General features: G+C 36.7%; 1 protein-coding gene and 1 long non-coding RNA gene across 2 annotated transcripts; one reads left to right on the forward strand and one right to left on the reverse strand.

The window, feature by feature from the left end:
* Positions 1-5,643: 5,643 nt before the first annotated feature.
* LOC136810537 (uncharacterized) lies at positions 5,644-6,374 on the forward strand. Its single transcript, XM_067067103.1, has 3 exons — positions 5,644-5,704; positions 5,809-6,159; positions 6,295-6,374. Exons 1-3 carry the CDS (start codon positions 5,644-5,646, stop codon positions 6,372-6,374), a joined length of 492 nt encoding a protein of 163 aa, XP_066923204.1.
* Positions 6,375-15,217: 8,843 nt separating this feature from the next.
* LOC136810489 (uncharacterized) lies at positions 15,218-18,155 on the reverse strand. The gene is made up of 2 exons (XR_010847113.1): positions 17,810-18,155; positions 15,218-16,014 (listed from the first exon to the last, which is right to left on the reverse strand). It is a non-coding gene; the product is annotated as an uncharacterized lncRNA (long non-coding RNA).
* Between the last annotated feature and the right edge of the window lie 824 nt (positions 18,156-18,979).

An 18,979-nucleotide genomic window follows, 5' to 3' on the forward strand; every position in this document is an offset into this window, starting at 1 on the left:
CGATTAATGAGATTTTTTCGCAAAGATTTGCATAACTTTGCTTAAATAGGGCAACTTTATGTCTCATGGACTACCACGACTAATTGCGCTATCCAGGCCAGTGAGTCCAATTGGGCCATATTATGTATATATGGGGCCATGTGTATATATGTTTCAAATACCTCGACTACTTGGACTACCCGGACCAGTGTGTCGTGTGGGGCCATGTGTATATATGTTTCAAATACCTCGACTACCTGGACTACCCAGACCAATGTGTCGTATGGGGCAATGTGTATATATGTTTCAAATACCTCAACTACTTGGACTACCCAGACCAGTGTGTCGTATGGGGCCATGTGTATATATGTGTCAAATACCTCGAGACTACTTGGACTACCCAGACCAGTGTGTCGTATGTGTATATATATGTTTCAAATACCTCGTCTACTGGACTACCCAGGCAAGTGTGTCGTATGGGGCCATGTGTATATATGTTTCGAATACCTCGACTACTTGGACTACCCAGGCCAGTGTGTCGTATGTATATATATATGTTTCAAATACCTCGACTACTTGGACTACCAAGAACAGTGTGTCGTATGGGGCCATGTGTACATATGTTTCAAATACCTCGTCTACTTGGACTACCCAGACCAATGTGTCGTATGTGTATATATATGTTTCAAATACCTCGACTACTTGAACTAACCAGACCAGTGTGTCGTATGGGGCCATGTGTACATATGTTTCAACAAATACCTGGACTACCTGGACTACCCAGACCAGTGTGTCGTATGTATATAGTCTAGAAGTATAAAACCTTTAACTACTCAAAATGGTAACAATATATATGTTTCAAATACCTCGTCTACCTGGACTACCCAGACCAGTGGCAAGTGTGTCGTATGGGGCCATGTGTATATATGTTTCAAATACCTCGTCTACTGGACTACCCAGGCCAGTGTGTCGTATGTGTATATATATGTTTCAAATACCTCGACTACTTGGACTACCCAGACCAGTGTGTCGTATGTGTATATATGTTTCAAATACCTCGACTACTTGGACTACCCAGGCCAGTGTGTCGTATGGGGCCATGTGTACATATGTTTCAACAAATACCTGGACTACCTGGACTACCCAGACCAGTGTGTCGTATGTATATATATATGTTTCAAATACCTCGTCTACCTGGACTACCCAGACCAGTGTGTCGTATGGGGCCATGTGTATATATGTTTCAAATACCTCGACTACCTGGACTACCCAGACCAATGTGTCGTATGGGGCAATGTGTATATATGTTTCAAATACCTCAACTACTTGGACTACCCAGACCAGTGTGTCGTATGGGGCCATGTGTATATATGTGTCAAATACCTCGAGACTACTTGGACTACCCAGACCAGTGTGTCGTATGTGTATATATATGTTTCAAATACCTCGTCTACTGGACTACCCAGGCAAGTGTGTCGTATGGGGCCATGTGTATATATGTTTCGAATACCTCGACTACTTGGACTACCCAGGCCAGTGTGTCGTATGTATATATATATGTTTCAAATACCTCGACTACTTGGACTACCAAGAACAGTGTGTCGTATGGGGCCATGTGTACATATGTTTCAAATACCTCGTCTACTTGGACTACCCAGACCAATGTGTCGTATGTGTATATATATGTTTCAAATACCTCGACTACTTGAACTAACCAGACCAGTGTGTCGTATGGGGCCATGTGTACATATGTTTCAACAAATACCTGGACTACCTGGACTACCCAGACCAGTGTGTCGTATGTATATAGTCTAGAAGTATAAAACCTTTAACTACTCAAAATGGTAAGAATATATATGTTTCAAATACCTCGTCTACCTGGACTACCCAGACCAGTGGCAAGTGTGTCGTATGGGGCCATGTGTATATATGTTTCAAATACCTCGTCTACTGGACTACCCAGGCCAGTGTGTCGTATGTGTATATATATGTTTCAAATACCTCGACTACTTGGACTACCCAGACCAGTGTGTCGTATGTGTATATATGTTTCAAATACCTCGACTACTTGGACTACCCAGACCAGTGTGTCGTATGGGGCCATGTGTACATATGTTTCAACAAATACCTGGACTACCTGGACTACCCAGACCAGTGTGTCGTATGTATATATATATGTTTCAAATACCTCGTCTACCTGGACTACCCAGACCAGTGTGTCGTATGGGGCCATGTGTATATATGTTTCAAATACCTCGACTACTTGGACTACCCAGACCAGTGTGTCGTATGTGTATATATAGTCCTAATAAGGACGAAATGCATATGCTGCTCTGCCACCCAAATCTCCTGAAAGAAGATAGTTGGACAGAAATACTTTGAATTTCTTCACATATATATGCTTCAAATACCTCGACTACTTGGACTACCAAGACTAGTGTGTCGTATGGGGCCATGTGTAAATATGTTTCAAATACCTCGTCTACTTGGACTACCCAGACCAATGTGTCGTATGGGGCCATGTGTATATATGTTTCAAATACCTCGACTACTTGGACTACCCAGACCAGTGTGTCGTATGTGTATATATGTTTCAAATACCTCGACTACTTGGACTACCCAGGCCAGTGTGTCGTATGGGGCCATGTGTACATATGTTTCAACAAATACCTGGACTACCTGGACTACCCAGACCAGTGTGTCGTATGTATATATATATGTTTCAAATACCTCGTCTACCTGGACTACCCAGACCAGTGTGTCGTATGGGGCCATGTGTATATATGTTTCAAATACCTCGACTACCTGGACTACCCAGACCAATGTGTCGTATGGGGCAATGTGTATATATGTTTCAAATACCTCAACTACTTGGACTACCCAGACCAGTGTGTCGTATGGGGCCATGTGTATATATGTGTCAAATACCTCGAGACTACTTGGACTACCCAGACCAGTGTGTCGTATGTGTATATATATGTTTCAAATACCTCGTCTACTGGACTACCCAGGCAAGTGTGTCGTATGGGGCCATGTGTATATATGTTTCGAATACTCGACTACTTGGACTACCCAGGCCAGTGTGTCGTATGTATATATATATGTTTCAAATACCTCGACTACTTGGACTACCAAGAACAGTGTGTCGTATGGGGCCATGTGTACATATGTTTCAAATACCTCGTCTACTTGGACTACCCAGACCAATGTGTCGTATGTGTATATATATGTTTCAAATACCTCGACTACTTGAACTAACCAGACCAGTGTGTCGTATGGGGCCATGTGTACATATGTTTCAACAATACCTGGACTACCTGGACTACCCAGACCAGTGTGTCGTATGTATATAGTCTAGAAGTATAAAACCTTTAACTACTCAAAATGGTAAGAATATATATGTTTCAAATACCTCGTCTACCTGGACTACCCAGACCAGTGGCAAGTGTGTCGTATGGGGCCATGTGTATATATGTTTCAAATACCTCGTCTACTGGACTACCCAGGCCAGTGTGTCGTATGTGTATATATATGTTTCAAATACCTCGACTACTTGGACTACCCAGACCAGTGTGTCGTATGTGTATATATGTTTCAAATACCTCGACTACTTGGACTACCCAGACCAGTGTGTCGTATGGGGCCATGTGTACATATGTTTCAACAAATACCTGGACTACCTGGACTACCCAGACCAGTGTGTCGTATGTATATATATATGTTTCAAATACCTCGTCTACCTGGACTACCCAGACCAGTGTGTCGTATGGGGCCATGTGTATATATGTTTCAAATACCTCGACTACTTGGACTACCCAGACCAGTGTGTCGTATGTGTATATATAGTCCTAATAAGGACGAAATGCATATGCTGCTCTGCCACCCAAATCTCCTGAAAGAAGATAGTTGACAGAATACTTTGAATTTCTTCACATATATATGCTTCAAATACCTCGACTACTTGGACTACCAAGACTAGTGTGTCGTATGGGGCCATGTGTAAATATGTTTCAAATACCTCGTCTACTTGGACTACCCAGACCAATGTGTCGTATGGGGCCATGTGTATATATGTTTCAAATACCTCGACTACTTGGACTACCCAGACCAGTGTGTCGTATGTGTATATATAGTCCTAATAAGGACGAAATGCATATGCTGCTCTGCCACCCAAATCTCCTGAAAGAAGATAGTTGGACAGAAATACTTTGAATTTCTTCACATATATATGCTTCAAATACCTCGACTACTTGGACTACCAAGACTAGTGTGTCGTATGGGGCCATGTGTAAATATGTTTCAAATACCTCGTCTACTTGGACTACCCAGACCAATGTGTCGTATGGGGCCATGTGTACATATGTTTCAACAAATACCTGGACTACCTGGACTACCCAGACCAGTGTGTCGTATGGGGCTATGTGTATATATGTTTCAAATACCTCGTCTACCTGGACTACCCAGACCAGTGTGTCATATGGGGCCATGTGTACCGGGTGACCCACGAAAAAGTTCGGACGTTTCTCGGCGTCTTGAGGCCGAACAAATGTCCCAAAGTGCTTGGAGTTTTATTATTTAGAAAGTAGATATCCTAACTTAAAATCCGAGCCATTACTTTTTAAATTTGACGCACAAGTTCCCTAGTTATGAGCTTTTAAACTCAAAATTCACTTTTCGGAAAGTGTAAAAAACAGGTAAAAAAGGGGTATCAAATTAGGTATTTTTAGACGTTTTTGATATACAGTTTTTGAGAAAATTCCTTGAAAGTGCCAATTTTGATAAAAAAACTAGTCTTGGTTTAAACAAAAACTACTTTAAAAGGTGTTTTTAATAATTATTAATGTCATAAAACTCGTTAAATAAGTCAATTTATAAGAGATTTTCTAATTGATTGCATTAATTTAATACCTCTTTTTTACGTGTTTTTTACACTTTCCGAAAAGTGAATTTTGAGTTTAAAAGGTCATAAGTAGAGAACTAGTTGGTCAAATTTAAAAAGTGATAGCTCAAATTTTAAGTTAGGATATCTACTTTTTAAATACCAAAATTCCGAGCACTTTGGGACATTTGTTCGGCCTCAAGACGCCGAGAAAGGTCCGAACTTTTTCGTGGGTCACCCGGTATATATGTTTCAAATACCTCGACTACTTGGACTGCCAGTATGTCAATTTTCTCTATAACATACATTTAGGTTACTACAATACAGTATGTGTAATGTCTGTAATGTATGTTATAAAATGTTACATGTTTATGGTTCGTGTTATGTTTGCAAATGTCGACAAAGACGTTTATTTGCAAAAGACGTCAAAGTAATATCCGACACATGGAATATAAATATCCGTCAGTTTCAGTACTGTATATATTGCAAGATAGCCCTTTTCACTGAACTTTTATTGCATTTGAGTCATTCCATCCATTAATCCAAACTCAATAAATTTTCTAATTTCTGACCAGTCAAACCATAATCTCACTCAAAATTCTGGTTGATCATTAATTATTTTGATTTGTTAATGTTTAGTGCATTAGTCTCGATTCTCGAAGGTCTTTTAAAGTATTTTTTCAATCTTTATGATAATAATAATAAAGTTTATAATTGATTTTTGGGTATGTAAGGAACTGGAAGATTTTCGATCTCAGCTGCTAGACTTGACGAAGAGGTTAAACATGGATCCAAACCAGGAGATTGACGAAATCGTTGAAGAAGTTAAGGCTACTGCTCGTGGATGTAAGTTAAAAATAACTGACATATTTTTCCTTTTCGAAAATAATCACATCCTTCATTGTCCATAATTTATTATTATAGTCATTTGTAAATTTTTTTTTTCACAGTTAACAAGGAAGGATACAGTAGTGCAACCAAAGAGCAAGAGTTATTGATATTGTTCAAATCTCTGCCCTCCAACTCCAAACATAAAGATGGTTTATCGCCAATGCTCAAACAAAGACTGGATGAAATTGATTGGCCGGATTCGTCCCTACTCGATATTAATGTTTTGAAGAAGAGGAAATGTACGCAGGATAAACTTCTTGAAAATATTACTGACGAATTAAAGCCAGAAATGATAGCAGAACTTGAGAAAACAACTTCAAACAAAATCATCATTATAGCTCTACGAACAGCAATCGATCGCTTCCGTTTCGAATTGGTTAGCTGGAAAGCTAAAGTGAAAAAGAAAGCTAGTAATTGAATTTTTTTTTAAATTATATCTACATTAAAGATTTTTCATCTACAAGGTGATTTTTAAATGGTTTGAACTTTTAGTTTTCAATTCATATATATCTCGTGTATCTGTAATCTCATTTTTTCTTTCTTAGCAACATGCAAGCAACGCTTTATCTTTCGCAGAAAACAATCCCAATGCACAAAAAACTTGAAAGTCTGCTTCAAAAATTAACAAAGTATGTACGTGATACATGATGATATTAGGATGATTTTTCATTTCAAATTCATACCGTTAGATTTTTTAGAGTTTTACGTTGTTTATTTATTTCCTAAACGGATTTTTTTTATGCAGACATACTGAAACTCGTGTGATTCAAAACCGAACCAACCCGATATAGAAATGACTGCAGAATTACTGCTGAATTTTTTTGCTTGAAAACTTCTTTTTGTTGAATATGCTTAATCGCGTTCTATTTTTAATTACATGGTATATATAATATTTAATTTAATACACAATTTGTCTCTTTCAGATTTAGCAACGATTTCATCTCTTTGGAAAGTCTTTTCCCTTGGGATTGTCAATTTAAGTTGTTACTCGACATTTCTTGTGAGAATCTTGTTTTTAACTTTACCTTTGCCTATTCAATTGTCCTTAAGACATGTCGCCAATGATAAGAAACATATGATTGGTATCCTTAGTTAATCTAACATCTTTTCATGTGGAGAGGAGGAAAATTCGCCCTGAGATGAAAAATGTAACTCTCTAGAAGGATTTCCAATGTCACCATTTTATAATCAAAATTTTTCTTTCAAAGATTCAGGTTCAGGTACAGCTCGACGTACATTAGCTCAAATCTGTAGTTCGTAATTATCATAATAAATCTTTAATTCGTAGGAGTGAGGAAGAATTGTTAAGGAGAGATGCTGCATCCTTTGTCACTTATCAAAAGTCAAAGCTGAAAGAACTATCTCAAAAATGTTTAGTTCTTGACACAGCCTCTGACGTATGTGCCATATATTTCATGAACCCTATTTCAAAGATTTCGTCAATGCTATGCTATTGCTCTTATCTATGTTATCTATCGTCCGAATCAATTATTTTTAAACTTGACCCAAAATTCAAGGAAATTATGATTTGCGTTTAATCCGGCCTGCTGACTCATGTTAATGGTTTTTAGTAAGTTGGTTACTTTTATATATTATTTTATTGGATTCAAAACTCACAAAGTCACTGCTTTAATTATAATGTTTATTTCAGAGTTATAGTAAAGGCTTATTGATGATGATCAGGGAAACCATCATTGTCAAAAAGCAAAACCTGGAAGATGGAATCAAGCTATTTAACGAAACTTTCTCACTCAATTTACATTTTTATCCTCATCCAGATTCTGAACAAGCTGCTCCCAAGGAAGCTGACATCGACGAAGTTGACAGCCCAGATCAATCAGACGAGGATTTTTTTGCTTCACGATGACTTGGCACAGGGAACGATCAACGGGCGAAATGGAAGTATTGCTTGCTCTCTCATCTCGTTAATTGCGGCTTACTCAAATTTAGCTCGGTTTGATGTCTCTGATGTTAGTAAGCTGGTAACAGGCTATATTGGTGCAATGGAGCTTGGCAATAACGTTTTTACTAACACCTTCTCCGAAATACCTGAGCTACCTGAAGCTGTTGAATCACTATCTGAGTTTACCGACATAATTTTAAAAGAAGAAAACACAATATTTCTTTTTCTAAACGATATCAATGTAATCCTGGATCTCCGAGAATAAAGTATCAACACCCACTGTCATAACTCAAATTTTTCTGATATACGCTGAAATTCCAGAGCATGCCAGACACCACAGGTGGTGCTCATATTTTTTCAACTAATTTGACTTTAGGCAATTTGCAAAAGTAATTCTGTGCCAACTATGAAATCAAATTTAAAATTTACCGTGTTGTCTTCTTAACATTTCATAGACAAAGAATGTTCAAACTGTTTGAGATTGAAAAGAGAGCTCGAAGAAGCGACCAGGCAGATACAAATCAGAGGTAGGGTTGTCCAATAAGTTTTTTATTGATGCATAGCCTTTTAAATTGGGTCAATGGTGATATTTAAGGCAGTTACAGGCTAAGTTAGTTATGTATATTTAACTTTGCAATTACAAATTAAAATAACTTACATACTAGATCAACAACTGCATCAAATCAAATCAATATTTGTGCCTGACATCATTTCAACGCTGGAGTCAATAAACAATGTTGGTTCCAACCACAACAGTACGGTAAGAAACTAAAAAAATAAAAGAAATGTTATCTTGTTGGGGACCTAATTTAAACAGGATCAAATTTCAAAGGGAAAAAAAGTTACACTGTATTTGGGACAAATTCGTTTTTTTACTTGGGATTTTCCAGGTTTAAAAAGGGACATACAAATAAGGTTTTTCTAAAATTCTTTTCTAGGTGATTAGTAGTGATAGTCGAAGTAAATCATTCAAGGTGCAGGATGTATTGCCCAATGTCGCATCGGTAAGAAGATAGTTGCATATTGAGATAGTTTAAAACATGAAACATGAGATTGTGTCTCAATTTACAAAGGAAATACTAGGACATACTTGAGTTAACTTCCATAATGTACCTTACTAGATTCTTTAGATTTGAAAATAAAAAAATTTTACTTTAAAAAAATGTTCTTCATAGATTTCTGAGATATTTCCTATTTGGCTCAATAAATTCTGTAGCTTTGGACACCATACTAATACATTCACAAAAACTATTCTTAAAATCAACTTTCAGGAATGTGGAAATGTTACACCAAGTGGATCTAAGCCAAAGAAGATCACTCAACTGACCCAGTTGGTCAATAAATTTACACCTCCAACAGTTAAGGTGAGAACTCTGTACATTTTTTCATATGCATTATTCCAAACCTTTAATGGCTTACTTAATGACGGCTATATGGAGATTATTTTTGAAGGTTTATTTAATCTTGTAAAATTGAAATTTAAAGGTCAAAAATTTTATATAGCACTCATCTTCTAAATTCATATCTTTCTTTATTCCATCATAGAATGGCCCATTATTCAAAGAGCCCTCAGCATCAGTTTTGACAAGTGGACAAAGTGAGGCAATAGGGAAATATTAAATGTTTGGAAGGGAAATTTAAATCTCAAAGGTTTACGAAAATTAGAATTAGCTTTTGAATTTAGCAATTGAACCAAATTGCCAGTTTTCTAGTAAAATAAAAAATCAAACAGTTATTTTGACCTAATTTTTGTGTTACCCTAACGAAGTCAGGTCTAAAAGCTAATAGACCTGTCACATGATGCACGCTTTGCCGAAATTCCCTAAAATAACACATCAAATTAAATTTTTGATTGAAATTAAACATTGAGCATGCAGATTCTGTTGCCAAATTTATTGAGAATTTAGACCAGGCGAGCATGCTTGCACAATCAATAATGGAAAAAGGCATTACCCTGTTAAAATTGAATTATTCGATATTTTCTATCATATCAGCAGACGTTGACACCACCCTCAAAAGAGATTTTCACCGTTGGACAAAATAATACAATGAAACAGTTGCATCCACGGACACCACACATATTGTTGACAGATGATGATATTTTGAAGTTGAGGATCCCATCTAAAAATTCGAAGGAATGGAGACCATTTGTGAATGAGCTATTGTCTATGAAATTCACCAAAGAAGAGTTGGCAATGTAAGATTATGTACTTTTCTTCATTTCCATGCACAATTTAAACTAGCACCTCAATATTAAATTTTTGCCTCTTTGGCGAGGCTAATTTAATTTGTTATTTTAAGGGCCAAGCTACCTAAAAAAGAGGGTCGTTCGGCAAAAAAATTAAAATAAAATTAGAATTTTGTTTGTAAAATCTCCTAAAAAGGCAGCAAAAACTACATCTTGACAAAAATGCGAAATAGAAAATAAAAAGACACAAAAAGCTCGAATACACCTTTCCCGTAATTTGTAAAACTAATGCGCGCGCATTATTTTGATGCTCTCCACCGTTTCGGCTCTGGAGGTAAACAATCCTGTTTTTGCCTGCGTTTCCTTAGGGAAAGTTGGTTTTTTGAGCTTTTCTTAAGTTCTGTCGAACAAAATCCCCTCAAATTTTAGTATGTTCAATCTATTCATGATATTATGCCACCCTGAAAATATTTTGCCAAAAGAAGATTGCTATCAAAAGTTAGAAACTGAAAACCCACTTTCCCTAACCCCTTGCAGGCAATAACGCGTTCGTTTACCTCCCAAACAATTTTATGCACAACGGTGGAGTGCACATTTCCCGGGGCCATTTCTGAGAAGTTTGAATTACGGGAAAGGTGTATTCAAGGATAAAATAAAAAATTGAAAATAAAATTTTCAAAACCTTTGATGAACTACAAAAATGTTGAAAATTTGGCAGTCTGTAAGGCAATGAAAATAAAAACTTCGTAGCAAAATCAATTTTATATTTATCTCTATTTTTGGAATTTCGCTACCGATCGACCCATGTTTAGGCGGGCATCGAAAAAATGCTCTGTTCGCGTTGCAACGGGTGTTAAAAATGCGGGCGGTCAAAAACATTCCCGTTTTTTTTTTAATCACCCCAGTAACTCAGGGGCAGGTGGTAACGTGAGCAAAACATTTTTTCGATGGTCGTCAGAGCAATTGAGAAAAAAGCTATACTTTAAAAGAACAAATTGCTTTTCCCAGATTTTTTTCCGCATCTCCGCACCGGAAAATCAGCGGAAAATTTGATGCTGGTGGGTGACGCAAATAGAACAATTTTGAACCGCCTTACCGAGTTAAATGATGGGAATCATACAATTTTTTACAAACGGCCTCTAATGTTTAATTTTACTAACATCTCTTTCTTTAACATGTAACATTGCAACCTCATTTCAGGTCTTCAGCTGAAGGAAAGGAAAATAAAAAAACAAAGACCTCAAAACCAGCGTTGAACCCCTTCATCATCAAAGAATTGATAGGTATGAAATAAAGTTGGCCTTGTGTCAATGCACACATGTGTTAGTGGGTGCATGTCACTAGTCCGACAGTAAAATAGTTCGAATCTGTAAAATAAATTTACAATTTGGAAGTCTTTTTTTCCGACGTCACTTTTGTCCGAAAACGAAAGATTTTAGAGTGTCGAATGTTGAATAAGGGTTTTTCACTGAGAAAATATTTTAATAAAATCTAATTTTGGCGGCATTTTGACATAATTAGAAATAAAGGACCAATCAGGGTTGTAAATCACTAAAGAAGGGTCGTAAAAACAGCCAAATCCAATTTCTTGACTCTCAAAAGCCTAATCCTAACAAGCTTCCCAAAATTTAAGAAAAATCGGGTTTAGGGTCCTAATCTCAAAATCAGGACTTTGGATTTTTAAATAAAAGATGTGCCTCCTCTTCCGCGATTCATATTTCGTTTTTTATATGTTTTTTTGACTCGTTGTCGGACAAAATTGTTGTCGGAATACTGACGCATTTGTCAAAGCCAACGTCGGATATTTTTACTGTCGGACTAGAAAGTGTCGGACTACTGACGACCTCCCGTGTTAGTTATGACCTTTCCACCTAACATTCATTGCCTTTATATGAGACTTGCGGAATTAATATAAATATATCATCAAATGGACTTACCTGAGTTGAACTTTCAAAATTTCTTTCATCTTAGCCTATACAACAACAAAGTGGCCATATAAAAAGGCTGAAGGTGACAAACCAGCGGAGGGATATTCGGAATCAATGTGTAAACGAACGATAAATAACAAATGTGGGTCTGCCAGAAGTAAGTTTACTTTCAGTCACGTTTGATTAGTTTGATATTTACAGATTTCTACATATGTATGAGCCTGTCTAGCAGAAGCTGAAAAGAACGACATGCTATGTTCATTTTGTTTTGATTTTGATGTTCCATTTCAACTATTTTGCAGAATGATTTTCACTTCTCAAAGCTGACACATTCCTGAGCCGTTCTAGTCTTGACGGCTATTTTCCCGAACATTACCGCCCACGCGGCGATTCATTTCTTTTAGCACTAACAGCGGGCTTTTTGAATTTTAGAACTACCAAAGCAGAAGAACGACGCGTAATCAATGACTGCTTTCGCAAGTCTGCATTTGAAAAAAATCATAACTAATTTCTCATACTAAATGAATACTTGAATCATACTTGAGCATACTTCAGTTATTTCCTTAAGGGCAAGGCTAAAAAACATGCCCCTACTTGACAGCTTAAATATTTTGGTTAAGGTAGGTACAAGAAAGCGTCACCGTCATTTAAGACAAGCAAGCTATCAATCATGGCTAATTCCGTGATTTGATTGGTCTATTATCCAATGTTTACAATCAGAATAGTCTTAACTTCCCATGAATTTTTTGTCCTGTAAACTAAGTTTAGATCTAAAATAGCGAGGCAAATTTTAAAAACAAACTCATTGGACAGAAAACAGAAAGATATATAGATAGATAGATAGATAAATATATTTACCGGTTTATACTTTCCTGTTGATTATATACAGGGTGACAGATAAAATATGTACATGTCTCTTTTAACGATGCAAATAAAATGTTAGCTCAAGTTATGTACCAATAATACTATGCGCTGATAAAAATAAGTAAAGTAATATTTCCCTAATTAGTTTAGTAGTCAGTGAATGAGAAAACGGAAGGGAAACACACGAAGAATAGTTCAGAGAACCAGTGGACTCGGAGTAACCTAAGGTTTAGTATTCACAAGTGCAAACAAATGCAGAGGTAGCTATAAAGGGAGATGGTACTGTTCTGTTTCTGAACGAGACAAGGTAACAGAAGACGAAGATATGAAGAGAAAAGGAAGAAGGAAGGAGTGAGAAATGGAAAGAGAGAAAACCGAGGAAGAGAAAATGGGTTATTTATTGGACGGGAGGGGGGGGGTGATAGGCCAGAATCAAGATTCAGCAAGTTTAGTTAATAGATAACGTTGTAGGTGTGACTTAAAGGTAGACTTAGAAATTGATTTAAAGTCTGCGATTTTTAGTTTAGTGTGGAGTTCATTCCAGTCCCTGGTGACTAGAGTTGCTACACTAAGGGATCCATATCTTACCGTGGTTGTTGTAGGGGGTTCAAGACGCAAAGAAGATTGACGTGTTGCTTCCTGGTTAGGTGTTAATCTAAGAAAACCAAGACAAAAATAGTTAGGTATTGTTTTGTTGACAAAGTCAAACGCAAGGAGGCAATTTTTTACCTTAAGAAGTTTACTGATGGGTAGGATTGCAGATTTGATAAACAGAGGACGAGCAGATTGTCTTGGTTTCTTAAAGTGAATGGTTCTTAAAGCTTTGTTTTGGAGAACTTCGATTTTTTCAAGAGATTGTTGTGTTATATAACCAAGAGTTTGAAGACAATAGCTGACATGGGACTCAAACAGTGCGTAGTAAATAGATATAAGGGTTTTAAAATCAACAAAGTCTCTCAATTTAGACAGGAATCCTACTGTGCGTGAAAGTTTCTTAGTTAGGTCTTGAACCTGATAGTCCCATGAAAGGTGTTCATCAAGAATTATACCTAGATACTTAGCCTTTGTTGTGGGAAGCAGCTTCTGTCCACTAAGTCTAAAATTAAGTTTTTTTGTGAAGGAATTTCTAGACGATCGAAATAAAATAAGTTCAGTTTTCGATGTATTCAAGCTGATTTTTTTTGCCCTTAACCAGTGAACAAGGAGCGCAAGGTCACGATTAACTTTTCTGTTAAGCTGTTTAATGGATTCGTCGCAGCAGATCAGACTTGTATCGTCTGCAAAGTGAATGGCTGTTGAATTTTCAAGAGAAAGTTGGAGATCATTTATGTAGATTATGAAAAGTAAAGGACCCAAGACAGATCCCTGAGGCACCCCATGTCTTATCGGTATGTATTTTGAAGATGTATTTCTGATTTCCACACATTGCTCTCGACCTGATAGGTATGATTTGAGAATATTTAGGGCAGGCCCTCTTATTCCATATTGTTCAAGTTTGCAAAGGAGGATATCGTGATCAAAAGTGTCAAATGCTTTTTTTAAATCAATGAAAACCCCTGCAGCAATCTGTCCAGAGTCCAAAGCTTTTCTTACCAGTTCAGTGAGAGCAACTACAGCATGATTAGTACTGTGGCCTTTCCTAAAGCCGAATTGTTTAGATGAAAAAATATTATTATCTTTAAAGAAGCGAGAAAGTCTAAAATGTAGAACTTTTTCAAAAATTTTATTCATATTAGAAAGTAAAGAAATAGGCCTGTAATTGCCAACATCAAGTTCAGAGTCTTTTTTGTGTAGAGGTTTGACTGTTGCTCTCTTCAAACAGTCTGGATAAACTCCTTCATGGATAGAAAAATGTGCGCAAGGACAGTGCTTGCTGTAGGAGCTATCATCTTTAGGAAAGAATTTGGGATGCTGGACGGGCCTGAAGCCTGAAGTCCGTCAAGTTCATTGATCAACTTAAGAACAGATTCAGGAGTAATCCTGTTGAGATAAATAGAGTATAATTTCTAAACACCTAAATAATCTGAAAATGTTTTAGCAGTCCTAGGGATTTGTTGTTTTGTTTTCTCTGCAATAATTTAAAGGCGGGACTGAATTTCAGCCCTGAAAAATACATAAAATAAGTATAATATAATAAGGACTGTTCTTCCCTGTTTTCAAAACTCAAGCCGTCAATCCTTCTTTTTAAGTGACGAAACTAATGACTAAACTAACAAAAGGAAAATTATTGTTCAATTACTATATATGGTGAAGATAAGAGATCTGATCTCAAGAAGAGCAAGTGTTGAAAATACTGAATAAAATTAAGATGAAACATAAAAAGGGGCTAATATTTTTATAACTAGCAAGTAGCTTTCGCTTTGATGCTCCCGATGACAGGCATTTGACAGTGATTGATTGAAATTCAGAAAAGGCGAAATGCCGTGTTTATTTTTGTCAGAAATACAGTGATATTGCAAAGTAGTCAATTTTTCTCAGCCATAGCTTGCACTAAACATGTCTCTTTAATAGATACCTTATAAAGCTTGAATTACAAAGCTTTTCATGTTTTATAGGCAGGGTCTTGGAATAATCTTCAGGAAATATTTAGAATGACTTTCTTCTCAAAAGCATTTTCTTTGAAACAACAATGACAAAAATAAAAATAACAAACATATCAAAACATGAATTTATAATTTCCAAAACTATATTTTGACAATGATATAATTTTCAGCTAAGTTGTTGTCTATATCGTAATGTAATATTGTTTTGTAAAGAATACAGTGGGTACAGAAGCATTCCAAAACCAAAATGATTCTAAATAAACCAAACAACAGGAACATAACATGAAATATCCTTCAGGAATTTCTCCAACAAAAGGAGTGTTAATGTCAAGTTTGTGTACTGTCAACTGCTCTAAAATGGGATTACTTGAGATAACATGGGACATACTGCTTTCTGGTCAGCTTTTTCTCTCCATCGTCACATCCTCTTCAACAACATACAAACAGATCCATGTTTCTTGGACAGTACAAAAAAGATGATTCTGTGGAGGTTCGGTTAAAATGGTTGCTGTTTTGGTGTCCTATTGCACAAACATTGCACAGAACCATTAAAAACGCAGACAATTCATTCCAATTCTTGTTCAACATTTTGAAGTCAAAACTCTCTTGTCATTAAAATGTTATGTTAAAATGAAGTTTGATGATTGATTGAACAGCTGCTATCTTTGTGCAAACTCAGCATATTTGAAGCAGCGATTCAGACCTTGTAAAAACATATAATGTCAATCTGGCTTTAAAGCAGTTGATGGTACATCCAACGTGTAAAACTACTTTAATTAATGGTTAATATGGTATTTGTCATGGTGACTGAACGAAGGCTGGAAGGCAAAACCATAAAGCTGAAATAGGAATAGAGAAGAAGAAACTGTCAATAGATAATTTGTAATAAATATCCAGGTGATGTCAATCAGACTGTTTGATTACCGTGAAAAAGGGTAATCACTGGAGGGAAACTGGTATCGCCTCCAAATAGTAGAGCTTTCTGGTAATAAAATTGTAAAAATTCAAAAGTCAAAAACATTTAATTTACATTTTAGCTTAGACAAAGTGCAGACCAAGAAAGGTCTGCAGTTTGGAGGCAATGTAAAGTTTCCCTCAAATGATGCAAATTACCCTTTTTCACGGGTACCAATCTAATCTAACATTATCAAACGATAGGTGTTACATTACCGCAACCAAGTCGAACAGTCACGAAACTAAAAGATTCTGGTAAAGTTGAATTATGTTCGAACGACCCTGCCGATTCCCTGGAGTCCAGGGATTTTCTTGTTGCGTGTCAGAGGATTTTAACATTACTTTTTGAGACTTACCCCGGACTGAACGCGTGGTCTGCGAGACGTACTTAAACAATTGGGCGATCACACCGGGCGTCAATAGACCTTTTTTCAAAGAGGCCACCCTGTTGAATAATTATGTAGTCCAGCGGAAAAACAATGATAAAACCATGCATAATTATTACAATATGCACGATACAGTAATTATGCTTGGCTCTATCATTGCTTTTACGGCTGGACTACATAATTATTCAACAGGACGTTCTCTTTGAAAAAAGGTCTATTTCACCATCCCTATTCTGCCCGCTTTCATGCGAACTTAGTCGACCGTGCGTTAACTCGTGACAATATGTTCACTTATCCAGCCGAGTGGTTCACTTATCTGGCAGCGCAATTTGTTTGTCTGAGGATAGAAATATTTCTTTCGCTCGACAGGGTCGTCTTCGATCAGGTTCAGTAACCAAACACCTATAGTTTGATTCTGTTTGATAAAATTTGATGGTTCAATTACAAAAATTTGGATCAATTGAATTCAATTGACATCGCCTGGAGATAAACAGAAGGTTCCTTAATGGTGGTATGCAAAGTTTTTTCCAATTTCTGATAATAATTACCCAAAAGTAACAAGTAACCAGTCGGGTGTTTAAGATAAAAACTGCAATTATTGCTCTTTTCGGAAACTATTGCCCAAAACGGCAATTTTTTTAACGATGAAATGCTGAATCAGCAAAAAAATAAAAAAGTAAATAAATGAAAATTGCCGTTTTCGGCAATTATTGCCGTTTTTGCCAATAAAAGTTGATTTTATTATTGAACACGTGGTATTTGACACCCTCGCGATAAGCAGGCCCACTGTGCCTCGTTTAGTTTTGTTTTCAACTGGTTTTTGTTGGAAATGCAGATAGCAAAATCGGGTCATATGTAAACAAATTTACAACAGGGGTTTTGTTATCTCTTTCTGGCTGTGTTTCGGCATCGATGCAGGATCTTTTAACTTATTATTTTAGAACTTTTCATGTTATTGAGCAACGAAAAATTGAAATAATCACTTTTAAAAATCCGAAAAACCTTTTTCTCGATGCAATTTTACTATTTTCAAACACCTCTGACATCTTTGCCCTTAAAAGGACAACACATTTTGCTGATTCAGCATTTCATCGTTAAAAAAATTGCCGTTTTCGGCAATAATTTCCGAAAAGAGCAATAATTGCAGTTTTTATCTTAAACACCCGACTGGTAACTGATGATGCCTGATTATACAACAAGCAAGGATACAAAGCAAAAAGAAATTCTTTAAAATAATTTTCAATCATACATCCTATCTGAAACATTACTTTTGATAAAATAGTATTATACTTACTATCAAAGTTGCAGGACAGTCTATGGGATTATACCTTCTACTTTCTGAAACCAACTGGTCCCAAGTTGCTTCGTTGCTTTTTGTTGTATATAAAGCTATGACTTTGGAGCGCTAAAGACGCTAAATATTTCTGTTCACGCGGTGTTGTTGTATTCTAAGCTATGACTTTGGAGCGCCAAAAACGCAAAATATCTGTTCGCGCGGTCGAAGCTAGCTTAGAAGCTCACCACACGGCAATCTTTTAGATGCGGTCACTAGGTTACATCGTCCCGTTTTCTTGAACAATTTTTCGCCAGCTCGATCCCCAGCACGGCCTCGTGAAGCAACATAGGCTCCCTTCGGGAGCAATTATACGTTTTTTTCCATATTTTTTTGAATTTTTCTAAATATATAAATCAAACCAACCAAACATTGGGCTCTTCCAGAAAAAATCCGTTCATAGGGGGTGGAGGATGAATTGTCCAGGGGTATTGAAAAAATACCAAAAAATTGCAATGTCCAGGGGGTAAATTCCAATGTCCAGGGGTAATTTTTTGTGTCCACGGGGTTGATTTGATGTTTGTCCAGGGGTATAACCCGTGTCCATGGGGTTAAAAATCAAAATGTCCAGGGGTAATTCATGAAAAAAATAATATATCCGCCACCCCCTATGAACGGATTTTTTCTGGAAAAGCCCATTCTGTCAAGAAATGAGAATTTAATGCGAAAAAGAACCAACAAACCGATAGACATAAAGTTAAAAGAGCCAAGCAGCAAAACAAAACAGCAATCACATAAACGCAAACACCAAAAACCACTCAAAAACCCAACCAATATACTTGCAGTTCAGTCCTGACAATTATTATATATGGTGAAGATCAGAGATCTGACCTTAAGTTAAGGAGAGCAAGTGTCGAAAATACTAAGTAAAATAAAGATGAAACCCGCAGTCAAATCAAACTAGCACACAAATACAAAGAAACAAAAAAGGGGTTAAACAACAGACAAACCAAACAAGTTCAAAGAGACAAGAACAAGACAAACGACAAGTATTAAAAAACACAAATTTCCAAAAAGTAGGCCCATAACCCGGTTCGACACCTAAAGTCCGAAATGCCGTGCAGCCGTCCACACGGGAAAGAACGAAAAAGAAAATGACTGAGATAACTAACATACATAATTGAGTTATGG

Source organism: Clytia hemisphaerica, unplaced genomic scaffold (assembly GCF_902728285.1).
Source record: "Clytia hemisphaerica strain Z4C2 unplaced genomic scaffold, Clytia hemisphaerica genome assembly, whole genome shotgun sequence".
In the NCBI taxonomy this organism is placed as follows: domain Eukaryota; kingdom Metazoa; phylum Cnidaria; class Hydrozoa; order Leptothecata; family Clytiidae; genus Clytia; species Clytia hemisphaerica.